Source organism: Leuresthes tenuis, unplaced genomic scaffold (genome assembly GCF_036924035.1).
Source record: "Leuresthes tenuis unplaced genomic scaffold, fLeuTen1.0.hap1 SCAF_3, whole genome shotgun sequence".
NCBI lineage: Eukaryota > Metazoa > Chordata > Actinopteri > Atheriniformes > Atherinopsidae > Leuresthes > Leuresthes tenuis.
In genome coordinates this window covers 23,954,602-23,977,444 of record NW_027325357.1, presented here as the reverse complement: position 1 = coordinate 23,977,444, position 22,843 = coordinate 23,954,602, and the positions used below count along the sequence as shown (strand labels likewise).

The window sequence follows — 22,843 nt, the reverse complement described above, 5'->3', positions numbered from 1 at the left end:
GGAGTGCTGTTTTGTGTGCTTTGCCATAACCTGGTAATTGCCTCCTGTTGCAGGGGACAATGATTTAACAATCTCGGCCACAATAGGAGGTGCCCCAGTACATGATCATCATGACATAGACGTTTATGCACACCTCCTTGTCAGGCCCATGCCTGGAGGGCAGACACATGCTCTGCTATTATCTCGTCACACACACACCTCAAGAGAGAAAGGATTGGGGAAGGAGACTGTCATTATCTGCAATTGAGAGCAGAAGACAAGAAAGTAAAATCTGTCAAGTCAGACAGTGATTGAGATTGATTGTTTTTTAAAAGCACCGCGTGTGCGGTGCATTACAAAAATAGACTTTTTCAGCCGTGCTATTAACCTCAGCCTCATAGAGGCGAACTTTTCTCAAATATCTGGTCCTGCAGATAGCTTCTGCCTAAGCCCACAAACTCCCCTGTATCCTCCCTTGCAGTGGTCTTTTAAGGCCACAGCAGCACAAGAGAATGAGGAATGTGTTGCATCAGGTAAAAGTGTCCCTGGTCTCTGGGAACAAGCGGCCATCTCTCGGCAGGCCTGTGAAACATTCCTCTGCCGTCTCTCACGTCTGGACAGAGGGATGGAGGGGCGGGAGGCAGGCGGCTCGGAGCTGTGGGCTCCCTTTGTCTCGCCCAGCCTAACCCCGCCGCACAAACGCAAACACTGCTCTCTCTGCGGCCTCCTCTCTGCCAACAGGCAGGCTGCGTGCCAGCCAGGCAGGAGGCGTGTGTGACAGAGGTGACACTTGTTTATGCGTGAAAGAAGCTTAATTCATACGGTGTGGGAAACTCAATCTGAAATGCAGATGTGTGTGTGTGTGAGAGAGAGAGAGATGCACCCACCAGGCCCCCAACCTTTTCTCTCGCTGTCTGACGGTGGTGTCGCTTTATCACTGGACAAATCACTTTCTAAGAAGCTGCTGTACAAGTCAAGTGCCAGCTATTAAACACAGCGTTAGCCTAGAGTGCAAATTGACTGGTGCAGATGAATTGCCTGTGGGTTATGTTTGGAAAGCGAGCCCGGAGAGAGGCGCTCTGTGTCGATGGTATTGATCTGAGCCCTCCTTGAAGGCTGGCTGAGTTTATGTGCTGCAGTGTTTGCAGGCGTAAGTGGATGGATGAAGCTGTTTGTCAAAAAGGAAATGTACCGTAATTGTTGCTATTGATCAGGATCCTTATTTAAACAGCTGGGAATAAAAAAAAAAGCACCTTTTTATATTGTAACAACCTTTTTTTTCTTCTTTTTTTTCAGAAATCTTGGCCGCAACAAACTGACATCCATCAGTGTTGAAGCCTTTGCCAACCTTCTCAACTTGAGAGAACTGTAAGTAGCCACCAACACAATGGTCTGTGTGCACTGATTTCCTGCTCTTTTTGTATTTAAATCAGTTGTTCCTAAAATGTTTACCTTTTTTTTTCATTTTAACCCACTCGTGTAAATTGTGAGACGCTGTATGAATGACCTCATGCCGACTAACGTCACCCATGCTTGCCACGGTTACTTCCTTGCAGCATCCTCCTATGTGTTGCCTTGAACTAAGCCCAATTGAGAATTAAGTGGTGGTTTTCTATATTAAGCCACCCCCCCCCCCCCCCCCCCCCCCCCCTCCTCCACCACCCGATACTGTGGCCAACACCGGCCTTGTAAATTTTTTATATGGTGAGGAGAGGGCTTGGCTTCGTGTCACTCAGCACCAGTACACAAGACACACACACACACACACACATCCGCACGCATGAGCTAACCGGTAATACACACACTGGTGACATCTTTGGCAGGCTGGCTGACCAGTCATACGCTCCTGGACATCTGTTTTACTCCCATGTTATTTTTGGTTTTTAAAAGGATGACTTGCCTCTTGCTCTGCGGCAGACGTGACAACTTGTATTTGAAATCTTTTGATTTATGCACATATTGATTTCATCTTTATGTGGTTGAGAAAGATAAACTCTCATAGATTATTTGAGACGTGCAAGAAGCACGAGGTTCATTTGAATGTTTAAGCAGAAAGCATTTAGTCATTTATGTGTCTGTGCTTTTTTTTTTCTTTTTATTTAAATTTCCTTTGGCACACTTTTCTTCCCTGACCCACTGCTTATGGTTTTTTTCACTTTCAGACGCTTGGATCACAATGAGCTGACCTCCATACCAGATTTTGGACAGGCTTCTTCTAAGATCGTGTCCTTGTACCTGTAAGTATTGCTCCACTTGCAGCTTAACGTCTTAGAATGATCTCTTGAAATCCACGAAAGATTTCTCTGCATCTCAGAAGTAAAGCTGACGTTTGGGATGATTGTGACTCAGCTGCACGGAACTAGATCAAATCTTCTCTCTCTTTGTGAGCTCTTTTGGCATCAGCGTGGAGCTCTGCCTTAAGCGATTAGCAAACGGTTGAGCAACCATTGAGTCTTATTAGCCGGCTATGTGGTCCTGTCTACAGTGAGTGGTGCTGGCTGTTCGGAGTGTCAGCTCATATATAGTTTCAATTTGGTTGCTCCCAGTTGTGAAATTGTGCCTGTGGGGACTGCCTGCGCTGGCATCCCACTGGAGATTTACTGCCGTATTTGGGAAGGGCGTGTGTGCGCTTGTGTATGTCACAAACGTGCGCTCAGCAGTCCATCAGCAGCCTGATTTTTACACGGATGAAGGAAAGTTCTATGCGAAAGTGGGAACTTGGTAATTTGTGCGGTTTAATGTTAGGAAACACAAATTGCGGACAGAAATGTGTCATATTTTACTATTTGGATTATGGTTTAAAAAAGTTAACACATTTCACGAGATGATTGAGTAAAAGCAGTTGAATTCCTACCGCTGCTGAAACGGTTTGCACCATATGTACACCAGCCAGACCTCATTATGTGTGTAACTCTCTTAAATGTGTCCAACCACACAAAAAGGTTGGCGCAAAATGAGCTAGAGATTCAAATCGAGCTGATATGAAGACTTTTAACAATGCTTAAGGAAATTCTGACACAGAAATAAGTGCAATTGTGACTATCTTTAAGTATTATCTGCCGGGTGACCTTTGGTTTTCCAGTATGCCACAATTTAGCTGCTCTCATGTGACCACAGAACATTCTCACTTCTCACTCAACCTGAATCAAGAACGTTAAACGCACTTAGGCTAGTCCAGTGCCAGCCATTAGCTTTGCTCTGTATTTTCTTTCACACCTTGCAGGCATGCCGGCTGACCGCCTGGTAGTAAAGTATACAGCTGCCGCTTCGTGTCATGTTTGGTCATCTTCAGATCATTTTCAGTGGTGAGCTTTGTGGGAGTCACACGCTCGCCTCTCCCCGTGTGTCATCTGCCTGCTTCTCAGAAGTCATAATGATGCACTAATGTGGTTAGAATATTTCTGTAGGCTGTGGACAGTTTGTTAGAGGGGTGGTTTAAGGCTTTATGAAGCAACTGTGACTGCTTTAATGCTGTTAGAATGTTTGTTTTTATTAAGTTTGAGCTGCTATTGGATTTGAGTGTTTTTATTTCTTTGAACCTGCATAATTGTTCTGTGCTCCCAATCCAAACCGGACCAGAGCAAGTTCACCTTTACGTGCACAAACTGTGGAAAATGGCAGGCCCTCCAAATGATCGCTGTCTTTTTTTGGCCTGACTTGAAGCCTGTTGCTGGGAGGGAGAGGGGGGGCTGCAGTCCTGATGGGAGTGGAGGCAGGAGGGAGGGTCAGATTTTTACAAAGCTACGCAGCTGAAGTGAAGGCCCGCTGAAGCACTCGCAGCTGCAGCTGTCAGTCACATGGCTTACAGTAAAATGGGTAACAGCGAGCAGGGGAGGAAGGATGATAAAACAGGGAGGGAGCGGGGGATGAGGGTTGTGAATAGTGTCAGATCAGGGTGACATCACCACTTGTCAAAGGAGGTATGATTAAGTGGAAGTAGAGGAGGAGGCGGTAGGAGGGCACGGAGAGCCGCAGGAAAGAGGGAGGAAGAGAGAAGGAAACGGAGGCTCAGGGTTGTTCCTAGAAGTAAATCTATTGCACTCTGTCTAACTTGCCAACTGCCAAGCCTTATGGTGTCAGTGCTTTTGTGTGTTGTGGCAGAGGTTGGAGATTGTCTGGAATGTTGTCTGACAGCAAGTTTGTGTGAGACACACGCACGCAAACTGACGGAGAATCTGTGCTCAGCCGCTCATCAAACGATAAACTCTCCAAAAGACTGAGGACGGTTTCTGTGTGGCTGCTACTGTCTGACAGTCTGACCGCCTCTGAGTCTTCCAGTTTATCTGCCATTTCATACCCAAATGTTCTGACTGACACACAGTTGAGGAGAGCTCATTTCGGTTCTCTAACTGGACTACTCTCTTTGTCCCAGTATACAAGCGAAGGAAGGGAAAGTACATCAGACTCTGCTATGATAGCTCGTCAGTATGGTCTTTTTTCATTTGAATTCTGGTCGACTCATTGCATCACAAACCAAATTGGCAAATTGATTCCGATCTGCTTTATTTGAGTGCGTTTGTCCTAGTTTGTAAACTCCAGTTTGATTTCAGTGTGATTTAAGTTGAACTAACATCTACTCTGTTTTTTAAAGGTTCCAAGCGGATTAGCACAATAATTTACATCCTTTCTTTTTCTCGTTCCCGAACATTTCTTAAACGTACCAAGTCTGATCCGCGCCTGGCTTGCGTGATCCCTTCATCGTGCCGCTTCGTTAGTTTGGCTTTTGTTGTGCCACACAGTTTGTTTTGTAACGTACAGAAATGCAGTAGGGTGTGGGAGACGTGTGCATGCTGGCAACAGTGCATGACTGGAGCTTTTAAAGGAAGATGTGAAATCAAACAGCGGATGATTCAATGAAAGGTTCACAGGATGTGTTGCTCTCCAAGTTGTCAGTACATTTGACGTGGTTCACAGTTGGCCCGGTTCCGTTCTCTTACTTTGTTTTTGCCTCCTTTTAGTCACATTTCTGGAAGGTCTTGTTGATCGCAGAATCATAGTTAGGCTTGATAGGATGGTTGTGTCGCCGCGGTAAAGAATTTTGTACATTTAAATTGAAATCCATGAACCAATCCGACAAAGGAGCGTCTTACTAAGAGAACGATTTAACCGCAAAGCGAATCTTCTGAGGACCTTGTGATGAAGCACGCAAAGACCATATGCCAGGCTCCCACAGTCCCACAATGTATTTGGCAGGCCCACTGAGGTCCCGCAGACTCCCAGAATGCCACAGCGGGATGGCAAAAATGAAAAAAAGAGAAGCAACAGAAAGTTTTAAAAACACAGTGTCCAAGTGACAGCAGAGCAGCACAAACTTTCCCATTGTGCTCATCGCCTGCCCAGTCAACATCAAAAGTGCCCTTTAAAACAGCTTGGGGATAAAAATCATATGGCCCACTGGATGATCTGATTTTAAATAATTCTCCTTTTGTCCTGACCGCCCGGCTTCAAACGGAAAGGGACCGGCCAAACAATCGAGCTCAAAGATGACACTGGAAACAGAGGAATGGGCTCGCTAGTGTAAACCCCCGATGGACTTTCCATACATCAAAAGAAGTGTCAAAATGAGCCGGGCTCATGATAATCAGATGGTCAATGGGGCAGGGTAATGAGATTTGGAATTAAGTGGAATCAAGGCGAATAAGACCCCCAGACATCAAAGAGAACAAGAGGGAACTGAGCTCCTCTTGATCAGAAATGTCACTGGCCGTTTGATAATCACTTTTTTATAAACGCTACTATTGTATGCGTGGACTTTAAACGCGTCGAGCGTCTCTTAACGTGCAGCTGGGATCTGGCTGCGGGAGGGTGGGGGGGGCAGAGTGAGCGTGGTTAATGTGGAGAAAGAGTTAGAGAGGACAACCTCTCCCACCAGTTTGAGACTGATCTGTTTTTCCCAGCAAGGGTCACCAGCTGTTGAACCCACATCACCCCTCAGCCCCCCCCTTTTTTTCCTCCTTCTCCTCCTCCTTTGCTTCTTCTGCTCACTGTAGCCACCGTCTGTTGCTCTGTCCCATGTGTGCGTTAGTTATTTGTATTGTGTGTTTGTGTTTGTGCATGTGTGCTCATCCTTAACCATTTCTGCCACTGTTTATTCAGGTGGGCCACTGCGGTGTGACCCTCCTCCTCCTCCTCCTCTCACACACCAATAAGCGTTTGTGTGTGTGTGTTCATCTGCTGGCTGAAAGCTAGAGAGGAAATAGGGGCTGACCTTGTTTTCATGAGTTTGACTGGTGGGAACACCTGCTCTCTTTTGCTCTTTCTATCAAACTTACACTCACCATTCAGAGAAGTTTGAATGTTGGTACATAACATCACAGGAACTGATTTGTATGGACAGGATTAGTTGAAATGAACACCAGTTACAACGGTCAGTCTTTTAAACCACAAGTAATTGTTTTCTAACCTCGGAGAAGACAGGGACCTGATCTTGTCGAACTGGCTTGACGCGGTTATATTTGTCATCAGATTTGGGAGATGGAGGTCAGTCGGAAAAAGGTCAGACCAAATCAGATGACCCGTCTTTACAGTAAGGGACAGATTAGGCTAATAAGCAGCGAGAGGACAAGACCAGAAAAGGAAGGGAAATCTAGAGGAGATCTCACATGAATAGTAAAAGGAGGAGCCTCCTCGATATAAAGCACTGATCTGTGTGAGCATCTACTGAATAAATGTACTCGCTGAGCGCCGTCTCGTTTCCTCCTTCTCGAACTGGTTTTATTTATTTTTTTTCCCATTTATTTTTGGACTAGTCTGGCACATGAAAGCGATACTAAATGAAATTCCCCATCCCTAGTTAGCACCCAGTCATGTGTCGCATGTGTCACCCAGCAAAGGCTTTCATGTGTACTCGGGTAACGCAGGCCCTTAGCACTCTAACACACTCACACACACACACACACCCACTGGCTGCTGGTGCAGCGAGAGAGATGGCTGTCAAGCACCGTGTCCCACAATCCACTTCTCCTCCATATTGAATGGTAACGGCTGGAACGGTATTCCTCTACTATGCCATTCCACTTCTCGTCTTTTTGCGCTCCCTAAATAACCCACCACAGATGTTGTGGAGTGAGGGATAGGGTGGAGTTGTACGCCACCCGCCATTCTTCACAAGACCCCTAAATGGGGCCGACATAAATGCTGAAATCGGTCCAGTCTTCTCTCGCAGGCTTTCTGGCTCAATCTGGCCAGTTTAACCTGACAAAACATAGCTGAGACAGAACTTTTCCTGGTGTGGAAACTCCCTGGAAATTGAATGGAAGTTTTTCAGCTCAGCTTTGCTTTTCTGCGCTCGGGCAGGTCCGTGGCCAAAGATTAATTCTTATTAGCTGTATCTTGTTTTTTTTTTTTTTAGGATGGTTGAAGTTCTGCTTTTTTTGGTCATTTTGCCAGTTGTGCTTTCACATATGTTCTGCAGCTATATGTTGTTGTCAGAACTTATTCAGAAACCCACAGCTGTCAGTTCATTCCATCACACATTGAATTTCTCTGAAACCTGCCTTTAAGTGGCTCCATCAATCTAACGGATTCTGTGGCTGTCTCTTTATCCTTGGAATTGTTTGAAGAAGGCAGCTTCTGTTTGGAAGCTCTTAAAGGACACGTTTTGTAGTGGATGGAGACCACTTTGTTCTGTGTACTCTTCGTTTTGAGCGAGGTCACTGCCGATTACATCTAACGTCTTTCGTGTGTGCTCTTTATTTTTCAGACATCATAACAAAATCCGAAGTATTGATGGCAGGCGGACCAGAGAGCTGGTGTCTGTGGAAACCCTGGACCTGAGCAACAATGACATCACTGAGCTGCGAGGGCACTGCTTCCCCGCAGGCCTTCAAATCCGAGACCTGTACGTACCTGAGGAGACTGATTTCAGCATACATACACGTTTCGGGTTCATTCTAAACCCTTTGTGTCATAACTGAATTTATCCGTGTTCAGGTACCTGAGCAACAACAAGATCAGCGCGTTGGAGCTCGGATCCCTGGACCATCTGGGCTCCACTCTGCAGGTTCTGAGATTGAGCCGAAACCGCATCAGCCAGATCCCCGTTCGAGCCTTCCAGCTCCCGAGGCTCACCCAGCTGTGAGTGCCACTGCGTTTTATGGCTTTGACAAGGTTGGGTTTCGATCTGTCGGATCAGCTCGACCTGCGAATGCATCATGCCTCTGACATTTGTGTTTTCTCTGAAAATGAGTGGCTTTCCCAGTTGGAACCTTTGGAGACGACATTGAAACAACTTTGAAAATAAATCTGAGTTTAGATGAGGAGGAGCTCCCAGTATCTGTTGATCAAGCCTTGTGTGTTTAACATTTGGAACACTATTAGTGTGAGCTATACCTCCCGGGGTGGATAAGGTCTGACAAGGTAAACACTGGAGCCATATTATTGGTGATTTATTGCCTTCCTCCACATCCCCAAAGTGGTTAGTTCAATCTCCACACCGTGCTCCATTATCTTCATCAAACTTCCCTCCAGCACAGCGCTGAGGCCCGACCATTTGTAGCTCAACACCTCCATTCCGGGGAGCAAAGGTACTCGTGTAATGGGAGTCCTCCCCCCATTGTGGCTCCAGCAGGTTCCCCAGGTGGCTTTTGTTTAACAGGTGGCCCCGGTGACACTGTATCTACAGCTAGTGGTTGATGCACATGAGACACAAAAGAACCTCTATGGATGTTTATCTTTGCCAACCTGGGGGCTTTTTACAGCCTTCACACACACACACACAGCAGCTGCACAGATTCATTGTTACATGCAAAGAGTGTAGTTTTTCAGCATCTCTTACCACGTTTTCTGTTGCTCATCTGTTCAAGAGTCAGAGCTTCACTGTTGTTCATAAGCTAAGAGCACAGAGGAATGTTGCAGGACTGTTGCTCACGTAGAATGGGGGCAGAAGACAAAAGAGGAGGAGAGGCTTCCTGTTGCTTTGCTTTAAAATGTTCCTCCACGTACATTGCCTCACAGATTTGTTTTTGTTTTGTCCATCCACCCAACAGCGAACTGAACAGGAACCGTATCCGTCAGATCGAGGGCCTTGCCTTCCAGGGTTTGTCCAGCCTGGAGGTGCTCAAACTTCAGAGGAACAGCATCAGCAAACTGACTGACGGAGCTTTCTGGGACCTGGCCAAAATGAAAGTCCTGTACGTAATTAAAAAACTTAAAATGTCTGAAACATTATAAGGACATAAGTCATACACTTGCATTGACATTCTGACAGCCTCTTCGTTCCATATTGTTTTAATTCTGACACCCTTTTATGCAGCATAGCACCCGTCGGTGTCATAGACTGTAACTCTGGTGCTTAAGAAAGCTTGATGCCAGACCCACCTGACGGGTTAATCCTATTTGCACCAATTACAGGAATATATTCAGGAGAATTACCATGACTGGAAGTTACTCACAATCACAAAAATCACACTTGTTCCCAGCCAATGAGCAGTTTTTTTTGTTTTTTTTACACCAGTACTTGCAAAATAACGCAGTAATTATCACAAATTGCATTGCAGTTACACTTTCTGGGCACAATAATGCCACAGACGAGCTGTTGCCAGAACCAAATTTTCATTGCGATGCTTTTTGCTCCTTTCTTTTTGTTTTTCTCACGCAGCCACCTGGAGTACAACAACCTGACAGAGGTGAACAGTGGCTCCCTGTATGGCCTGACCTCCCTCACACAACTATTTCTTAGTAACAACTCAATCGCCAGCATCAACCCTGATGGATGGAAGTTCTGCCAGAAGCTGAGGGAACTGTAAGTAGCAGCATTTAAATGAGCCTGAACGCCCGGCCTTTTGTGCCAGATTCTGAAGAAAGAAAATCTTTTTAAAGGAATCTTTAAAGTTCCTATAAACAGTTTGTCTCCAGTGATATGAACGTGCCTTAAAGCCTAAGAACCCATCTGTTTCCATGCGCATGTCTTACCATGTCTTCCCTGTGCCTTCCCCAGGGTTAAATGACATTTTGCTTTTAACACTCAATACGCTGAGTCTTTCTCAGGATAAGCCTGTTTATCCCATAATTAGAGCTGGGCTCAAAAGTACACAAGCCCTTCGACAAGAGTTTTTGTACTCTGTTCCAAAGCGCAGGGGTTTGGCAAACTGGCGTGTAATCCCCTGTTGTCTGTGTTGTGGTAATTGCACTCAAGGATCACCTTCACCGCCTTTGTCTACCGGGTTATTATCTGACAGTTTCTCCTGTACTGTTGACATGAGTGTCGTAATGCCGCTTTAAAGTGCTTTGCTCAGCTGAGGCGTTGCTAACTAGGAGGTAGCCCGGGCTATCTGTGGCGCCTATGCTTCTTTATGTGTAACAGTCTGCAGGGATAAAGAGGTAGATGGAGATCGGGCTGGTTTGTTCTGTGTATCTCCTCCTCCTTCCTGTGTGCACATCTTATGAATGACAGATTGCTCCCAGCACTGTTCCTGAATCAGCCTCCCGTCACCGCAGCAGTCACCGGTTATATGATTTTTATTATCCAGAGTTATGATGAGCCACACGGCTGATAGAAGTGAGTGGCTCGTCTTTATGAGGATCCTGTTATTGCATTCCCAGTGTGCCGCGCTGAGCCGCTCATCAGGGAGAATCTCTGCACACATGACTGGTCAAGCAAACCTGAGGCCTGGCCACAGAGAGGGCCACAGAGGGGGCAATAAAAAGCACAATACTGCCTTTGAACGCTGTTTGAAAGATACCATTAATGGATTTATTATCATCTGAGATCAGGGTTTATAAAGCAGCGTTGCGTAAAAAGCCTGTAAAAAGACGAGCAATGACAACAGGTTTTAAGCTCGTTTTCACTTTCCATTAGCAGCGGCTGTAACTCGGAAACTCTTGCAGCGTTCATGTCTTATTTGTGTGTTCTCCAGATTTCTGAGAACAAGAACAGATTAATTGTAACATTTCGAGTACCTCTGTACACGACTGACAGCGTCCTCCCTTTGGGTTTACTCCATGCTCTCGTAAGTCTATAGACGAGTAAAGCGCAAACTGAGAATTTTCCCTCCCTGTCAAATGAGTTGTGCTTTTATGTCTGCTAGACCCATTCTCGATGGAAAAAGACATCAGTGTTGCAAATAGATTTTGAATCAGCCATGAAATTTCACTCTAATGATGTAGCAAGCTGCCTCAGTGTTCTGCCAACCTGTCATCTCCTTCCAGACCTCACACAGAACTTCTTTTTTTTGTCTTCCCTTCTCCCTCCTTCGCTTTCTCTCCTCCTCTGTGCTCTCTTCCACCCGTCCGCCTGTCTGCGTCTCTTTCTCCAGGAATTTGTCGTACAACAACTTGACTCGTCTGGATGAGGGAAGCCTGGCTGAGCTGGGGGATCTCCACACCCTCCGTCTGGGCCACAACTCCATCAGCCACATCAACGAGGGAGCCTTCAGGGGCCTCAAGGCCGTACGCATCCTGTAAGTAACCCCCCCCCCAAACCAGCAGCCTGCTTATTAAGTCTTTGGCCCTGCTGATGATAAGGCTTAGATGTGCCTTTTGGGAGCAGTGAAAGCTGAGCTGTTTAATATTGGTTTGCCTCTGTGATATTTGATATTTAGGCTTATGGAACCCATTCAGTTGGCCCCACAAAGCAGTGGCTGTTTACTTCTTATTTGCATTCATCTATATTCATGCCCTTTCTTTTTCTTTTTGACTTTCACAAGGTGTCTGTTGTCATTGGTTACCTTTTTTACCGCTTTTGTCTGCTGCTTTGTCCAGACAAACCTGGATCTGAAAGTGTTCCGTCTTTCAGCTCCATTGATGTCCTTCCCCCACTTTTAGAAGCCACGGAGTACAGAGAGACCCTTCTTTTACTCCCGATCCACCTTGTTTCACCAAAAGTCCCAAAGCAAGAAAAGGAGAGAATCGAGGAGGGAGAGTTTGTGGATAAATCCAGCAGAAAGACTCGGGGGGTATTGGTTATTGACCAAGGTTCTCTTGGCTTCGCTGCTTCCCAGTGAAAAAGTAGAGTTGTGTTTGGGCTCGTCAGCCCTTGCCTGGCGAGCCCAAACACATGGGGCCTCTCTTTCTCAGTTGGCACACTGGGTGCCAGTGAGAGAATGCTACAGAATGGGATGGGAGCTTTGACTCCAGTTTTTCCCTCTCGTCCTTAATTGCTCATTTTGTTCCATGTGGCTGTCCCTGTAATGCCCACTACTTCTCCCTTGTTATCCTAAGTGTTCTCCATCATCTTTGCTTGTCATCCCACAATACAGGTTTGATTTATGTCCCTATTTTGCGTGATTTATTTTCCTCTCCTTTTCCTTTATCACTCCTGCTCTCTGTCTTTGAGGCAGGCCTAATCTAATCAGTGGAGGGGAGGAGAGGCATAGGCAGGGCCTTGAAAAAGAGCTGGGGGAGCTTTAATTGGGCTTGCGCTGCTGGTTGTGCTGGCATGGGGCTGGAGCCTGCATCAGGGTGTGAAAGCTCCAAACAAGCCAGCCTGCCCCTCTAATTCGGCCACGGGGGTCGTTGGCTCATCGGGGCCCCCTCCACCATTCCCGCTCGCTCAGCTCCACGGCCCCCACCCCCGGCCTTACTTTAACAAGGCAATGGCCATTCACATCCAGCCAGCCAGAAAGAGTAGGAAATTGGCAGCCCCAGTTGAGTCCCAACTAGACAGCAGCCAGTGGAGACTGAAAAGAACCAAAGGAGGATAAAAGATGCTTGGAAAGCAATAGGGAGGAGTGGAGGCGGTGGAGGGTGTAGCTGACCATCAACCTCAAAGGCTTTTGTCAAGTTTGGAAGAAAGTGTTAATGGTTCAGAGGAGCTCTCCTACTCTGTTTTTCTTTTTGATCGCCTCTCAGAATGGAGGAGTTCTCTTCAGCTATGACTTCACCGAAGGGGTACCTCACAGGAGGATGCATATGCATTCAAGAAGGCTTCAGAAACTCCTAATGCGCTGTAAAAGAACTCTTTCATCTCTCTCTTTTTTTTCTTACTTATTTGATTCCAGTCTCTCTTTTTGCCTGGCCCCAACCCCATGAAGACTCTTGGATGTATCATACCTGCCACCATTATTACCAACTGTCTGGCTTCTCACTAGGCATTGTGCTCTTGTTGGTCGCTCCATGCCATCATGAATTATACATGTTTCCCTGCGCTGGGGTTTGCCTCAACACGCTTGCACACACATTCACATGCACTTCAACAACCCTTTGAGGAAAGAATGCGCTTGGTTGGCAGAGCAGAGCAGCGAAGGAGCTCTTAAGGCCAGGTGCAATGGGGGGGTGGGGGGTGACGGTGGGCAAAGAGCTAGCCCGTGACTTCCAGTAAAGCCTCTGCCAGGGCTGTGACACTCTTCAGCGATGGCAGACCCTGTTCTTGTTCGTCTCCTCCCGCCTTCCATCTTTCTTATCCCCCTCTTTTCTCTCCTTCTCCACAGGGAGCTGGACCATAACGACATCTCGGGCACAATAGAGGACACCAACGGGGCCTTTTCTGGATTGGACAAGCTCAACAAGCTGTGAGTGTCTCTCCTTATTTTAATTCCCTCCTCCTCTCTTACTCTGTCGGGCCCTTTTGAGGCCTCTGTCTTGGCTTGCCACCGATTTAGGGTTCTTTCTGCTCTTCCTCAGAAACAGAGAAACAGAAGTGAGTTTCCAGATATTTCTGTTTTACAAAAGTTTACATCAAACTCCATATTTACCCTTCATTTCCAGCAAAGGGTTTAGGCTGTCCAGAGGCCTGAGACACCTGCTCCCTTAAGAACACACACTAAGTTTGAAGAGCAAATGCTCATAATGAGTTATAGGGCCCATCTTCTTCTTCTTTTTTTCCCAAATACTTGCTCATAAAACACTGAAGGTATTTTTTCCCTCTCCATTTGAATCTGGCTTTCATCTCCTGATTTTATTGTTTCCCTGAAGCTTTATGAGCAACCTGGGTTCTCACTGCTGATAATGGCTCAAAAAGGAGATCCAGTGAATTTTTCATGATAACTAATCAGTGTCGTCAAACGGCAAGTAAAAAAGGTTCAATGTCAAAAGCTGGCGAGTTGCGAAATTGCGGCGAGCGTGAAGTTTCTGGCAACGAGCGGCAGTCATCAACCTGCAGGATGAAAAGATGATGTCCAGCCAAGATGGTTCCCAGTGTGAGCAGCACTGAAAGAAAGAACCAGAGAAAGAGGGAGAGAAAGGGCTTTTCTTCAAGCTGGCAGGGGTTCGCTACCCAATAGGCTTACTTCTATTTCTCCTCCGCTCCTCCTGCCCCTCATTCCCACTCTCTGTTGTTAGGAGTTGAGAGAGGGTGAAATTGAGGGCCGTATTCAGTCATCAAACATCAAACGGCTCACACGCCCCGCCCTCTGACCCTGCCCCTTTTGCCATGGTGTTGGCGGAAGCAGCCTGCTACATCCCAAAGTCAGCAAAGCCAGCCCTGGGAAAAAAAAAGAAGAAGACATGGACAACAGAGAACATCAAAGTGTCTACCACACATACTGGGCTCCCTAAAGCTCGTCAGTGCAGTCATTTTGGATTGACGTTCAGATTTTATCCAGTTAAATTTGCACTATTAGCTGAACCAAATTCCTTCAAAGCAGAATTTGCAAAAGAGCTGACTCGTCATCCCTTTGACAGGACAATTTGTTTGTGTGCACATGTGGATGAGTTTAAACACTGGGGTCCTCATTGTGAGCCAGCCAGCCATGTCTCCTCTTCCTGTGAAGTGAGGACTACAACAGGGAAGGAGGTTACAGCAGGGAGAGGGTGGAGGAAGGGAACAAAACCCCAACTCGGAGGGAAAAACATCTCACTTCATGACCTGACGGGCCAAAATGATTGAATGTTTGCCCTTACAAGCACTTTGTGTATATGTGTGTGTGTATGACACACACAGCCATGCCTGATCATTGTCATGAATGTTTAATAAAGATAAAAGTGCTTTAAAAAAAAAACCCAGCAAAGAACCCAGGTGTCCCCTCCCCGAGCCACCCACCGCAGCCCCATTCAGCCTCCCTCACCCTTCCTCCTGACTAATCTCCACACAGTTCAGATTTCCAATACCCCCCCAATCCCCTCATTCTTATCAGATTCAGCCGGGTTAATTGTGCTTCTCTCCCCGTCTTGCTCTCTCTTCTCACCCCTTCTTCCTCTCCCTTTTCTCCCCATCAATCGGCGCCCTTCGTGTTCTGGAACGGCAGGACTCTGTTTGGAAACAAGATCAAGTCGGTGGCCAAGAAAGCCTTCTCTGGCCTGGAGACCCTGGAACACCTGTGAGTATCCCATAAGAGAGAAACGGAACGAGAGTCGAGTGTGAAGGTGGGGGTGGAAGTGGGGAGGGGAGATTGCCAAAAGGAGCTGGCAGAGTGTAGGTTGCTAGCAATTTAATAGCGTCTTTGTAAAAGGAGAAGACGGGCGCCCAGCTGCTTCTCTCTTGTTAGGCGAGCACAATCTCAGCCTTGGCCCTTTTTTTTTTTCTTCCTGTGCAGGAACTAAGTTATTGAGCATATGGTGAGCTGTGTTGAAGAAATGGAATTCCTTTAAGCTCTTTCACAGGCCTTTGTCAAATTGAGGGCAGGGAGTGACAGAAAAGCTGGCGTGTATTCTTGAACATACAGACCTGGGTATTTCCATCATGGCTGATTCTTGGTGGAGTCTGTGTGTGGTTTCAGCTGTAATGAAACAAAGTCTAATGTGCCAACAGGAACTTGGGGGAGAATGCTATTCGCTCCATCCAGCCCGACGCCTTCAGTAGGATGAAGAACCTTAAAAGCCTGTGAGTTATGTTGATGCTTTTCCACAAATACACAGAACTTATGTGTGAAACCTCCAGGCGAAGCAGCCAGCAGAAGACACACACCCACACACATGCCTCCACTGGAGAACATTAAAACGCAGTCCCTCTTAGCTTTTGGCGTCTGCACACTCTCAGAAATGCACTTTCAGCAACAGATGCAGTGGAAGTGATCCAGTGTCCTCTCCTCATGTCTCATGTAGTCTCATCCAGAGCAGCAGTTTCCTCTGCGACTGCCAGCTCCAGTGGCTGCCCGGCTGGTTGGTGACACGCGGGCTGCAGGCCGGTGTCAATGCCAGCTGCGCCCACCCGGTCAGCCTGCAGGGCACCAGCATCTTTGAGGCTCCACCCAACAGCTTTGTGTGTGGTGAGTTATGCGTGTAAATTTAGTGATTATCTGATGTTTGACTTCATATCACTTGGCTTCTTATTGCAATCTCTTCACTCTTTGTGCTGCATTTTCCTTTTTTCTTCCACTTTCCCCCCCTCCCTGCTTTTAGATGACCTTCCCAAGCCCCAGATCACCGTCCAGCCGGAGACCACGGTGACGGTTCTCGGCAGCGACGTGCGTCTCACCTGCACGGCCGCGAGCAGCAGCTCATCCCCCATGACTTTTGCGTGGCGCAAGGACCAGGAGCTGCTTCGCCACGCTGAGATGGAGAACTACGCTCACGTGCACGCTCACCACCAAGGTGCGACGCCTGACGCGGCAGGTACAGGCGGAGGCGTGATGGAGTACACCACCATCCTGCTCCTGCGGCGTGTCACTTTTGCCCACGAGGGGCGCTACCAGTGCATCATCACCAACCACTTCGGCTCCACTTACTCCACCAAAGCTCATGTCATCGTCAATGGTATGTTGTTTGATTTGGCAGCAATTACTAAGCAGATATACAGGAAAATATTCACCTTTGTGGAGAGTTCATGAAGTGGAGGTCATTGTGGTTCTAATCTAAAATCATGTAAAGCAGGAATATTTGTGATCTTTTGTCATCTCTTCTGTCACTCTGCTTTTTGCAGGTAGAACTTCTATATTCTGAGGTTGATTCCTCTCTGAAGTCTCCATCTGAGCTCTTGCTTATTGCTTAGTCTGTTCTCTGACAGAATCTTTTTTTTTTCTTTTCTCTTGGCATATAAATGTTTATGGAAAAAAGTTTCTAATAGGAATTTGAGATGTGGACATCTAGCCGGTTGTTCTCGGGGGCTGAATGCCAACAGCAGCTGGGAAAATGTGTTTGGAAGAAGTCATTGAGTATATCTGTAATCCTCAACAACTGCTGTTTAGTTTCTTTGGCAGACAAAAAAAAAAAAAAGCACCGTATGTCTGTAAATGAGGGCATTTCTGAAAGAATTGGCATTTGGTCAATATGTGTAGGTGAAATTGGTGTATTCTTCATCCACAGTGCTGCCATCCTTCGTGAAGACTCCCAGGGACAGCACCATCCGAACGGGCCACACCGCCCGGCTGGAGTGCGCCGCAGAGGGTCACCCGGCGCCCCAGATCGCCTGGCAGAAGGACGGCGGCACGGATTTCCCTGCTGCCCGTGAGCGCAGAATGCACGTCATGCCCGACGACGACGTTTTCTTTATCACGGACGTAAAGCCCGAGGACATGGGCGTGTACAGCTGCACTGCCAAAAACACAGCGGGCACCGTCTCTGCCAACGCCACCCTCACCGTACTGGGTAAGAGCTGTGAATATCCGTCTCTCGATCGAGCTCGACACGCAGCACAGTGTTTATAATATTCCCACATGTTCAAAAACGAGCAGTTGTAAATAGCTGGGCACTCCGTTGGGAACTGGTCAGCCCGGGGCTGCAGAATGAGAAGCTTTATATTTTTCTTTTCTCGGCAGCTGCGGCCGTGCTGCAGGTCAGGGGCCAGAGGTCACAGTTAGGGGTCAAAGGGGGGTGGAGGTGGTGAGGGAGTGAGGGGAGGACTCACAGAGGGGTGTTTGTTAGGCATTCCCACCCCCTTCTCCTCTCTCTGTGGGAGGGACAGCCATGGCTGCTTCACTGCAGGCCTCAGTGCTCCCAGTTTATTGGCTGTTTTACACTGTTAAATCAAACCAAACAGAGTCTCTCTCCTATGACCATCTCAATACATAGATCATCTTTGTCCACTGTCTTTGAACTGAGCAAAATCACCCCTTGTTGGACAGAGCTTTTAAAAAAATTCTAGGAGGAGGGGTTACAAGCATTAAACTCCCTTAAAGAAGTCTGAAGCAACGGTTTTCTATATTTAACTCGGTCACACTGGTGGATTTGAGTTAGTGACACATTTGCATGCTGGGTGACTTGCAGGCGACTTCTCTACAGTTCAGGCGGGGTGCTAATCCACTCAGCAATGTAATATATTGGAGCACGCAGCCATCCTGAATCTGTGATGTTTGGCTTTGAAAGACAGAGAAGTGGAGGGGGGGTGGAGGGGGGCATGGCTGCAGTTGAGGGGCCCCTGTCTGGAAAAGAGAGGTGAGGGAGAAAAATGGGAGCCAAAGAAGAACTGGAACAGTGGAGTGAAAGGGGGGGAGGGGCGGGGATTTAGAGAAAAGAAGGAGGTGAGGGGCGGGACTGATGGAGAGGGAGAAAGGATTGATAGAAGAGAGAAGGCCAACTGAAGTGGGTTAAGTGAGATCTCTTAATCTGTGTATGTCCCACTGTGAGGGGAAGTGCTCAGTCTGAGAGGCCAACCCTCTCACACACACACACACACACACACACACTCACTCATTCACTTCAATGTGCCCCATTCAACAGAATGCAAAGTTTCTCAGGGAAACACTGAAAACATTGTTTCAGAGAGGATTCGGCCCCTAAAGAAATCTTGCAAGTATGTTGCGATAAAAAGTTAACCGATGTCAAAATTGATCAGCATCACAGATATGACCTCAGACGTATAAATAACATTGTTGAATGAGGCTGTCATCGTGAGATAAGCTTTTAGTGGTTTTGTCATCAAACTCAGAACATCGGTTCAGGCTCAGTGTCGAGTAGAGTCTGCAGTTAATGGGGTGAACAATCGACCGTGTGAGCAAACGCAGCTAAAGCAGCAACCTGAAACTTTTATGCTGTAGCAGGAATGATGACCAAGCCCAGGAATCCAGCAGCTTTCTGGCTTTTTTTGAGAAACGTAACACTCCACTGCTCCACAGAAACACCCTACCTGGTCCAGGACCTGAAGGACCGCAGCGTCGCGGTCGGGGACACGGTGGCACTGCAGTGTAAAGCCCTCGGCAGCCCGCCTCCCCGCATCACCTGGCTGCGCAACGACCAGCCGCTGCGCCCCTCCGAAAGGCATCACTTCACCCCCGGCAACCAGCTGCTGGTCATCAGCTCGGCCTCGCTGGAGGACGCCGGCCGCTACACCTGCGTCATGTCCAACACGCTTGGCACGGAGCGCGCTCACAGCCAGCTGGAGGTGATCGGACTTCGTGACAGGAGCCCCTGCGACTTGCCGGCTGGACCCAACACGGTCACCATAGGCATCATTGTTATTGCTGTGGTCACAAGCATTGTGGTGACATCGCTGGTGTGGGTGTGCATCATCTACCAGACCAGGAAAAAGAGCGAGGAGTGCAGCGTGACCAACACAGGTGAGTTTAGATCTGCAGAATCTGTGCATTAACTGATCAGTTAACCTACTGTTTGGGCTCCAATCTCAGTTCTGGCTCTTTTGCCTTCCCAGATGAGACGATTGTGCCTCTAGATGTACCCAGCTACCTGTCCTCCCAGGGCACTCTGTCTGAGCGGCAGGATGTGTGCATCCGTGTGGAGGCTGGCGGCGGTCCTCAGCCTAACGGACACGTAGACACCACAGGTACCGGACTTTCATTACGCTGCAGCCTCTGGTGTCTCGCTCATTGTCAGAAACAATGCAAACAAACCCTAACCACAGTTTTGTTGCGCAGATGTGCCTTTCATTGATTTATTTACCGCTCACCCTGCAGGTTTTGATGGCGCAGTAGTGTGCACAGATTGTATGGAGACTGGCAACAGCTACTCCAAAGATCCCGACTACCTGACCCACGGGTTCGGCCCCTCTTCAGGGGTAGAGTACCAGCAGCAGTGCGTTCCCCCACCCTACTCTCACTGTTACCCAGGGGAGCAGCATGACACGGAGTTGCATACAGCTCCGCTCTGCAACGGGACTCCCTACGGCATCCGAAAGGACACTCAAGGATCCACGTTTCCAAAAAACCACAATACGATACAGCTGAACCAAGACGATAGAAAAGGTAAGGTTGGTGTGTGTAGCGAGTTGAAATGCAGTTCTATTGCTTGCACGAAAGTCAACAGTGTTCGGGTCCAGAACAGATTCCTGCATCTTTAACCCATTTATCCAGTACACCTTCTTCAAGCCTTGCTCTCTCCCAAAGGACTATCACTTTTATCAGGTGATACCATGAGAAACTGTCCGCAGTTTGCAAGTTCTTGTCAAGGCGAATTCTTTTCAACGTGATTGCTGATTGATTGTCTTCCCCCTACATCTGACAGCGTATCATTGTTGCAAGCCCAGAGCCACTCAGGATATATCTCTGCGAAAACACTGAAAGGAGCACAGAGCCTTCGCTGCTGCCAAACCACCTCAGATACACGCCCAGGCCTGCTCTGGGATTTAGCTCCTGTAGAAAGGAGCAATATGAGCAGACTTGGCCTTCAAATACCAATTCTTAGTCACCTCCACATGTCAACACAGCTCTATGCACATTCCACCACGTCATTTTCCTGAAGCTGAATGTGTATTTGTGAATATACATGTCACGTCGTCACACTCTACCACCTTCTTTTCTTTGTTCATCAGCACGCAGAGTGGGACAGACGCTGGCGAGCGCGCCATCACCGGAGGACTCCTTCCACAAGCCAGTGAAGCTGGGCCACGGATGTCTGGACACTGACTGTGAGCCTGAGCTCAGGCAGACTCTGCTGCCTAATGGACACACCCTCAGAGCCTCTCAGAATGAGAGCGCCCCTCTGAGGAGAGCCAGCGACTAGCAGGCACTGAATTCAGCCCAAAATGTGGACTTGTTTTTTTTTTTCCTTTGTTCGTTTAGTTGTTTTTTTTTCTTTGCACTGGGAAATAAACTGCTACCTCATATGGAGGGGGAAAGGTTCCGAACCTCCTGGATCTGGACTGACGGGAGGAGGAAAGGTACGGGGCAGGGAGAGCATCCGGAGTTTGAAGGTGGAGCTTGTGTGGGTGGCGTCCCATCTGAGCGTATCGGCTGTATATAGTTTAAAACCTTCATTTGGGAGGTGACCAGTTAAAAAAGAAAAAAAAGAAGAAAGAAAAAAAGAAAGTCGAGCTCCAAAAAATGTGACTTACATTTGAAGCATGTAAATGTAGGGAATCTTGTACAGTGTAAGTATGTGCAGGGGGGGGGGGGGACTTTTGACTGTACATAAGAGTTTTCTTATATATTATATATCTTTTACAAAAGAGTGTTTGAATATATGTGCATGACAAAGAAAAGGAGTGATGATATTTTTATTTTTCTTAGGGGAAGAAAACAGCGTTTTTTTCAGCTTTTACCAACATTCAGCTGCAGTGCCTTATTGCATGATCAAAGAAAACTCAAACCTGTAATAGCGTATATTAAGAGACATTTTATGTGAGAGATACCGGTACACTTTTTATAGCAAACAAAACACTCGGTTGCACTTGAATGTGTTGGTTTTTTTTTTCCTTTTGAGACAAACGGCACCATCTATGGCCTCACAGAAACATAATTCACGTGCATTGTTGGTTGTTTGAAGGCTGAGCTTTGATCTGAATTACTTTGGTACGTAAGATGGCGCCAAGTGGGGCGTTTGCAGGCAGTCGAGTTAAAGCACTTTTTAATACTCACTTCATGAACAAGCAGATGTTGTTCACATCATCTGCCAACGGGAATGCAGGAACCTTCCACACACTTTGACACAGTCGACATCAACTGTGCGCGCTGTACCCACTGAAGACTCTTCCACCCTTAGACAATACTGCAAAAAGCCGTTTGCTCTGACCAACTTGGGATAAATGCTTCTCTTATTGAAATTAAGGTCCTCAAAGTGACATTGGAACATGTTTGCAACCAAATGAAGAGAAACATCAGCCAACAGCTGTTATGTGAATGCAGTAAAAGTCGATAATCTCTGTGTAACATTCTTGGTCACATTCACAATTAAAGCTGCAAGCTTGTGCTCTTGAGCACTTACATTTTATTGGCCTAATCAGTTATTCTTTTGAGTATAGGAAAGATGGGGGGAAATGATGTGTCATTGTGTTATACTGCTGTAATATGCAACAACAGCCTTTGTTGTGCATTTGGAAGCAAATGGCCAGTATTCCACCTCAGTTCCACCATCACTACACTTCAGTTGCGTTTCATGTATGAGGTAACGTGAGCAGTTGGGGAATCTTGTGAAATGTGCTCTAACCAAACCAGGATTAATGCAGTCAGGCACTCCCCCAGAATGTCGCAGTCCCTGGATACACTGGGTCAGGCTCAGTCGGAGTAGTTCCATTGTTTAAGGTATGCCTGCGTTTCCCCTGGTCTGAACTGTGCTCTGTAACCGGCGGTCCCAGCGAGGTAAGGCTGAGGACACCCGGCTCTCCTTACACCTGATTGCACCTATCAGAGACGGGTTTCACCTGCATGTAAGAGTGACCCAAGAGGAGCAGGCTAAAGGGACAAGAGGGAGCGAGGCGCAGTTCATGTTCTAAGACTAATTTATTGAAGCAAACTGTCTGAAACTGTTGTACCAATGTCAAAGCTAAAACAGTGAAGTGTCTAACATGGCATTGAAGTGTCTAATAAAAAAAATCACATTTTGCTATTACTTACCAGTGTTGTGCCTGTTTTCTCACTTGTAAAAACAGAGGGAGCGGATGTTTCTGTTACAGCAAGCATCGCAACCAGCTGAGTTAGCATTTCGAAGCTGATCTCTTGTCATGGTGGTTATGGAGAAGCCATCAATTCAAATGGAGCATGCACTACGACATGAAACCCAGGGACTTTGATCTTCAAAGCGGCAAAGTGCCTGGATCACATACACACACGGCTAATCTTCCAACCAGGAATGTCTCCTGGCTCCTTGCAGCTCCAAAGACAGCAAGCATTTTTTTCCCCTTCTGTGGGCTGTTTAAAATATTTGCTATTGACTCAAGGCTGAC

At 47.2% G+C, this 22,843-nt stretch overlaps 1 protein-coding gene across 1 annotated transcript in view; it reads left to right on the top strand.

Moving 5' to 3' along the window:
* Positions 1 to 21,357, top strand: part of lrig1 (leucine-rich repeats and immunoglobulin-like domains 1) — a 30,996-nt gene extending 9,639 nt beyond the window's left edge. The window contains exons 2-18 of the mRNA XM_072382674.1: positions 1,276 to 1,347; positions 2,142 to 2,216; positions 7,682 to 7,819; positions 7,912 to 8,055; positions 8,967 to 9,110; positions 9,578 to 9,721; positions 11,235 to 11,378; positions 13,347 to 13,427; positions 15,102 to 15,173; positions 15,605 to 15,676; positions 15,898 to 16,061; positions 16,195 to 16,548; positions 17,098 to 17,379; positions 18,846 to 19,286; positions 19,379 to 19,510; positions 19,641 to 19,928; positions 20,495 to 21,357. Coding sequence (XP_072238775.1) covers positions 1,276 to 1,347; positions 2,142 to 2,216; positions 7,682 to 7,819; positions 7,912 to 8,055; positions 8,967 to 9,110; positions 9,578 to 9,721; positions 11,235 to 11,378; positions 13,347 to 13,427; positions 15,102 to 15,173; positions 15,605 to 15,676; positions 15,898 to 16,061; positions 16,195 to 16,548; positions 17,098 to 17,379; positions 18,846 to 19,286; positions 19,379 to 19,510; positions 19,641 to 19,928; positions 20,495 to 20,685 — 2,938 coding nt within the window. The 3' untranslated portion in view covers positions 20,686 to 21,357. The remainder of the gene's footprint in view (positions 1 to 1,275; positions 1,348 to 2,141; positions 2,217 to 7,681; positions 7,820 to 7,911; positions 8,056 to 8,966; positions 9,111 to 9,577; positions 9,722 to 11,234; positions 11,379 to 13,346; positions 13,428 to 15,101; positions 15,174 to 15,604; positions 15,677 to 15,897; positions 16,062 to 16,194; positions 16,549 to 17,097; positions 17,380 to 18,845; positions 19,287 to 19,378; positions 19,511 to 19,640; positions 19,929 to 20,494) is intronic.
* Positions 21,358 to 22,843: the final 1,486 nt, after the last annotated feature.